The sequence below is a fragment of the Leopardus geoffroyi genome, chromosome D3 (genome assembly GCF_018350155.1).
Source record: "Leopardus geoffroyi isolate Oge1 chromosome D3, O.geoffroyi_Oge1_pat1.0, whole genome shotgun sequence".
NCBI lineage: Eukaryota > Metazoa > Chordata > Mammalia > Carnivora > Felidae > Leopardus > Leopardus geoffroyi.
The window spans coordinates 27,373,122-27,380,129 of NC_059339.1; the positions used below are offsets into that span (position 1 = coordinate 27,373,122).

General features: G+C 56.6%; 1 protein-coding gene across 1 annotated transcript; it reads right to left on the bottom strand.

The window, feature by feature from the left end:
• Positions 1-124: 124 nt before the first annotated feature.
• LOC123587938 (mitotic-spindle organizing protein 2B-like) lies at positions 125-6,901 on the bottom strand. The gene is made up of 4 exons (XM_045458055.1): positions 6,783-6,901; positions 6,048-6,430; positions 5,678-5,826; positions 125-187 (listed from the first exon to the last, which is right to left on the bottom strand). The coding sequence occupies exons 2-4, from the start codon at positions 6,209-6,211 to the stop codon at positions 168-170; spliced, it is 333 nt and encodes a 110-aa protein (XP_045314011.1). The 5' UTR covers positions 6,212-6,430; positions 6,783-6,901; the 3' UTR covers positions 125-167.
• Between the last annotated feature and the right edge of the window lie 107 nt (positions 6,902-7,008).

A 7,008-nucleotide genomic window follows, 5' to 3' on the forward strand; every position in this document is an offset into this window, starting at 1 on the left:
GGACATGTGGGTTTTTTGGAGAAAAGACACCATGAATTTCTTGGGGGCATGTTGATCACTCCTGGTTCACCATTTGTCACCTGGAACGAGGGGAGGCACCTACATTTGTGACACTGCAGTTCCGGGCTTCTTCAAGACATCAGACTCCCTTTCCATCCTCTCTGACACTACTTTCTCCCCAGGACTCCTGCAGAGATAGGACAGCCCTTCCTAAGAGCATTTCTGAACAGCTCCTCCCCAGGGAACAACAGGGGGTCTTTGCTGCCTAGTGGGGTGGAAAGGGTTACCATGGTGCCACTGCTTGGAATGCCACAGCTCAGATTTTCCCCTGCCCTGCCTCCCTGGGCTTGCACAGGTTTGATTCAATGGAGATGTAATAACACGTTACAGAGGGCCAAGGGCATGTGGTGGGGCGAAGCTGGGCCAACTCAGCCTGCCAGTGGTTCATGGAAAAAACAAAAGTAGAGAACCGTCACCACACATTTCCTTTTTTCCTGTTACACGTTCTGATATTCTGGTTCCCGCTGACTGGTCAGTGGGCAAGGATCCTGTCTCCTGTGAGTGCACGACCCCGCCACCCTACAGCTCCCAACCTGCTGGTCAGCTATGAGGCCATGTCCCTCTCCAGGCCTGGCCAGACTGGCATAACTCATCTGTAGCACCTGGCCTACCCCTGCGTGCTTAGGCATCCTACAGACTAGGCCCAGGGCTCCTGAAGGACCTGAAAATATAGCTCAAGCATAGGCCACCCCCAAAATGGCAGTGTGGGTCTCAGACGTGGGCCCGGGTCTGAATGCAGCTTTTTTTCACCCTGCCATATATCTGAATTTCCTCTCCCCCTCAGTATAATGACCAGGGCCCTTCTGGAAAGTCCAGGATGAGAGGAAAGGAGAAAATAGCAAATAATATTCATTTTTAACCTTGATGAGGCTGACAAACCCTGGAAATAAGACACCAATGTAAATTTGAGCCATTAAGAAAACCATCTAACCGTTTATCGAGCTCTGCAATTCTTGGAACCTTCAGGAATCACGTGCTCTCTGTTAGTGGAGAGACCCACTTAGGCCTCATGCAGAGCTGGGGAGGCATTCTGGTCTGAGGAGAATGGTGTGAGGGCCTGTCAGTGGACAGACCTGCTCTGTCCTGGACACAGCAGGGGACTTTCTGGAACCGGTCTTACCTGCCCCAGCTCCCTGCAATGGGGTAGTTAGGGTCCCATGGATTGGAGGGCAGGACTGAGCCAAAGGTGACTATAGGCTAGGGTGGGTGGCAGTGACATGCCCCCAGGCCCGATGCCTGAGGAGCCCTCACGGGTGTCAAAGACAGCACTGAAGGTTAAAAACAGCCTGGCTCACGGTGTTAAAAGGTTGGTGCTCCTCCTACCCCTAATACCTGACCGAACCCCCCCCAACCCCAGATGAAGCAAAACCCCAAAGGCAACCCTAAACACACCCCCTGCGGCTGGGGAGCTGGCCCGCCCCAGCGGGACCCACTGAACCATTTAACTCTGGTGTGGCCCATGTGATCCCAACTCCCCAACCCCTGCAAGCTCTGTTGGCAGAGGTGCGGGGGGATCAAGGGTTGACAAAAAGCCCAGAATGTGAGAAGCTGCTCCCATCTTGCCCATGTTCCCCGGGAGTGGCCTTTCTCCTTCATGGTGGGAGCACTCCCTCGTGCTCAAATGGGCCGGTGGGGCCCCCTGAGGTCAAATATTAGTGACCGGCCGTAAGCGGACACTGGATGTGTGTGTGAGGAAGGAAAAGAACAAGGGGGTGAGGCAGCATAGCAAGTGCCCTGATATCCTCAAGGCTGGCTGGCAAGGTCTGGTGGCCAGGGTGAGCGTGCAGCCAGGACCACCTATCACTGCTACTCGAGAGCCCACCAGAAGGTCTACACGCACCAGCCAGTCCTGCTGCCCTCTCTGGCTGAGCACACAGGAGTGGCTTAATCAGTCAGTGCTTCCAGAACACATACAGACATAATGACAAAGACTGATGTGCACCATGGACATGCACACATGCACTTTTAGCCCTTAACTGGGCCTGTGCTTCTTAGGAGATGTGACCCTCTCCTGCACACATGCAGTACATAAGCCCTGACTCAGCGTTTCAGGCAAAGTTCAATTGTTCTGGAGCAGCACTGTCCCAACAGAAATATGATGTGAACCACATGTAACTCATTTTCCAGTAGCAACATTAAAAAGTAAAAGGTGGGGGAGGGGCCGGGTGGGCTCAGTCAGTTAGGTGTCCGACTTCGGCTCAGGTCATGATCTCATGGTTTGGGGGGTGGAGCCCTGTGTTGGGCTCTGTGCTGACAGCTCAGAGCCTGGAGCCTGCTTCGGATTCTGTGTCCCCCTCTCTCTCTCTGCCCCTCCCCCAGTTGAGCTCTGTCTCTCTCTCTCTCTCTCTCTCTCTCAAAAATAATGTTAAAAAAAAAAAAAAAAGTAAAAAGAAACAGGAAATTAATGTAAATCATGTATTTTAATTAACCTAAAATGTGCAATATTACCATTTCAGCATGTAATCGATATGAAAATTACTTGTGAGGTATTCTTTTTGTTCCAGTTCTCTGGCATCTGGGTGTCTGGTGTATACTTAAACTTGCAGTGAGTCTCAGCCGCGAGCCCTGGGGGGCCCATGGCTCCTGTACGGGACAGCGCAGCTCTGTGTAGGGCTCACAGCTTCTGCACACCAAACTTCATCTTACACATTCCAGAGGAACATCTTTTTAAAGCATACAGTTTCCCTAAGCCTCAGCAGAGAACACTCGACCGAATTTTATTTTTCCTTGGTGACCACACCCTCATCAGGACAAGCATTTACCCTCTTTGTGCTCTTAGGGTCTTCTGTTTCCCCATGTCCTGCCTAGTAAAGCCAGGAATGGATGAGCTTGTCAGTGACAGTCCCCACAGGCCACCTGGATGCTGAGCATGCTGCAGCTTACCAGATCAAACTCCTGGGCGGGCCTCCAGCCCCTGGTCTGCAGCAGCTGCCACCCCAATTCTGTGGGAAACCTAAGGCCAGCGAGCCCTAACAGCCCCAAACCCCCATCATGATCCTAGGCTACCACAGTCCCCCAACTGATCACTCTGACGACTCTCCTCATTTTTTTCTACCTCAGATTCTGCCCAAGGTCTGTGTGGACAGACAGATTCTGCAACATGTGGCCTCAGAGCTCTTGGTCTCCGATGGCCTCTGCCTCTTGGCCACAGCACACTCCTGGCATGGCCCCTCATGTGCCCCACTCCCTTCCACTGCCTCCCCACCCACCCCCTCTCCAGGCTGCCCTCTACCCTCACTGGGCACCTCCTCAGGACCTCTATGTCCTCATATCCTGGCCACTGGCTGCCCAACCCAGCAGACCCAAGGCATAAGCATTTGAGAAAACCCTGTGGGGCCCAGCACTCCATGCCACTCCTGTCCCTATGCTTGGGGCTTCTTCCCCACCTCTCTCCAAGCCCCTCTATGTCAGTGCTCTGAGCACCAAAGCAAACCCACTCCACCTCTGGGCTCTCCGCCCTCCCTTTCCCACCTCTCCCCTCCAAGCTCAGGCCCGCTCCCACCAGTGACCTGGGCCCGCATCTCAGGCTGGAGCGCTCCCCACTACTCCTACCTCAAAGGGCTGCAGGGCAACAACACTCTGAGCCTGCTTAACCCTTGCTGCTCCAGCAAGGCTGGCTACACTGGCTTCCTCCGGTCTCTGTCCCCATTGGTGTATCTAGCCATCTCCCAAACTGGAAGGGGGACCTGTCCATCTCACAGCCCCCCTGAGCCCTCAGCGCTGAGAGCCAGCCTGGCACCCAGTCACTGGGTGAGCAAGCAGCAACACCCCCTTGAAAGAGGAGGGCTCCATGCCCAGTTTCTCCCTCCCTCTGCCCACTGATTCCTCAACTCAGCCTTGTAGTCTACTGGCTCTACCCTGACCTGCCCCTTGGCCCTTCCCCATGCCGAGTTTCAGGTGGCACCTAGAACAGCGAGGTCGGTGATGTGGGAAAGGATATGGAGAGCACAGCCAGGGCAGCTGTGGGATCTCAGGCCCTCACACGCCCCTGGCTCTGGGCCTCCAGCCTCGCCACACCGGGCAATGCCTGGAAGGTACCCTCAGCTCAGGAAACAGGCAGGAAAGGACAATCACATCTTACCCTCTAGGCTACCTGTCAGGTGACAGCATCTAAGCAACCAAGGTGTTTCTCACACCTAAGGCTTCCCTCTCTACAGCAAAGTAAAGGCTCTCCTGCCCCTCGGCCTGGTGCCCTCCTCTCGGGGTGAGGGCACCTCTACAGAGCACAAGTCACACCTGGCAGAATTGGCCTCTGGGGGCAGGGGGCGTTGGTCCCATTCCAGAAGTACTGCAAGTGGTCTCTAATAAACCAAGATCTGAAATTGTGTCCCCAATCCCTAAGCTGTGTAACAGGGATGGCCCATAGGGTCCTGCCCTGGCAGTTCATCTCCAAGTTGCTCTGACTCTCGAATAGGGGCCACAGCAGTTTCCACAGAAACAAGAAAGAGCACCAACCCCCAGAGATAAACCAGTAAACGCAACCTGCAAAAGGAGAGAACAGGCAGCAAGAGAACCGGAGGGAAATCCGTGGGTGGCCCTGGAGAAAGAGGCGAGGTGCCGTGGAAGCTGGGGCCCGTGGAGCAGAACAGCGGAGAGGCCGCAGGCCGAGAGGCTGGCCCGAGGGGGAAAAGGAGGGCCTTGCAGGGGGACTACATGGGGGCTACAGCTCTTGGCAGAGAGAAAGGAGGCCTCTGGAGGTCAGAGAGAGACACAAAGAGAGCAGACAGAGCGTGGATCAGTAAGGAAGCCTGCGCTCCAGTGCCCAGGGCCTCTCAGGAAAGGGGGAAAGGGGGCGTGGGTACCCAGGGCCCTGGCACTCCCTCCCACAGGGACCCAGCCTGCCCCCCACCTGAACATCGGCCCCTTCTCAGGATGTCTGTGAGTGCCCGAATGCTTCTGGCCAAGCATTCAGGTTGTTTCTGAAACTGGGAGCAGATGCGACACACCAGGAGGATGCAGCCGGAGCTCCACTGTGACACCTTTGTCATGGGCACCTGCTTATCCCCCAGTCATGACTCTCGAGAGTCAGGAGGCCCCTCAAACTTGAGCCCAGTGCGGTGCCCACTCAGGCCTCTGCACCCTGCGTGTCTAGGGCAGCCAGGGGCTGCCATGATGACCCGTCCTGCAATCCGAGGAAGAACGCTCAGCTGGCTAGACTCCTGGGCAGCACCTGGGCCCAGATGGGGTATAGGCTAAGGGGCGGCAGTAAGACCTCTGCCTGCCCCGCTCCCTGAACACTTTCCTGGACGCTGTACACACCGTGAGAACAGGAACCAAAGCCACCTTGTTCCCGTGTTTGTGGAATGAGAGCGTTTCTACCCAAGGAAGGAGGCAGAATCCAATATGAGGCTTAGCCTGCTGGCCACCCTGGACACCCGCTTTGCGACCACCTGATCTGGACTTGCATATGTAGCAAAGGGTAGCAAAGAAACGAAACTGGGGACTGGAAACCAAAAGGCGAGCCCTTGGACAGTCCCTGTGGGTCCTGGGAGAAGACGCACAGTAAGGCCAGGCCACTCAGGACCAAGCCCACCTTGTGTCTGGCACCGCCCACGTGCCTCCCCTGCCACCCGCCTCCTGAGTCACAGGGGCAGGGAGCACCGGGCCCAGCTCTGACCTCGGGTCTCCGGGACGCTCGATGTGGGCAGAGACACGGCCACAGGGTCCTGGGGCTCGCTCGCCAGCCTCTGCCCAGCACACATGGACTTGAGCATCTGGAAGACAGCGAGGGGCGCCACGTTCAGCTTCAGCAGGTCCACCAGGATCCTGGAGAGAACACACGCGGGGGGCAGTGAGCCTTCCTCGCCCAGGCCCAGGAAGGCCACTTCCCTCAAGACCCCAACTCTACTCTGGGCGCTCAAAGGGGTCCGAAAAGGGCGGGGTGGGGGTGGGGGGCTCCTCCAGATCAGAGGCCCGGGCGGGGGAGCAGGGGTGTCTGGGGGGTGGGGGGGTAGGATGAGCGCGCACTCCCACCCGCGCGCGCTCACTTGAACACGTCGGGGTCTATGGCGCCACCCGCCGCCTGCGCCAGCTCGTAAAGTTCCATCTCCTCGGCGCTCAGCACCTTCTTCCGCCGCAGCGCGAGCTTCTGCAGGGCCGCCTCCAGCCCCGGGGGTGCTCCCGGCCCGGGGCCCGCGCCCGGGGCCGCCATGCACCCGGCTAGCGGGAAGACGAGCGCCCCGCCCCGCCGCGCTCCCTCCTCTGACCCCGCCTCCGCCGGGCCCCTCCGGCAGCTCCCACAGCGCCTTCTACTGGCTCCGCCGGTCGCTTCTCTCCCTGAAGCGCTACCGCCTGGCCTGCCCCGCAGCCCTACAGCAGAGGGCGCAAACCGGTTTGTCTCCTCTCCGCCATTCGATCCGCAGAAGTTTACCTGCGGGATGATGAGGGATAAAAGCAGAAAAATGTGCATCTTTAGCCCAGAAAGCTGATAGCCTGCATAGTTTTGATAAGGATCAAATAAGTACTGGTTGCTACATTCTTAAAGGGTCTCATGACTGCCTGTATGTCTCATCGATAGTCAACACCGAACTGAATGAGAAGCACCAGAGAAATCTTGTGACAGTAGTTGTAGGAGTAGAAATTGCAAGAAGACATTTATGATCTATACTCCCTGCGCGTCCTCTCCCCCTTGAACACTAAGCATATAACCACTAGCTTCGTACAGCAAAAATGCAGCTCTTTCGGCCCACAAGTCCTGTATCGTGCTACCTAAATGAACTTACTAAGTTGCACGGATCATCTCAAGAATTCTTTTTTGAGGGTCGCACTCAATGATCCCACAACAGGGAGACGTGTTAGGCGTAGGGGATGCCGTGGCGGACCTCAGAAACCCCGTTTCTGGGCCATCAGGGTCGGGCCGCATTGGTCGTTCTCGCTTGGGCAGCAGCACCCAGGGCAGTGCCTGGCATATTGAAGGCGCTCAATAAACGTCTATCGCAAGAAGGTCAG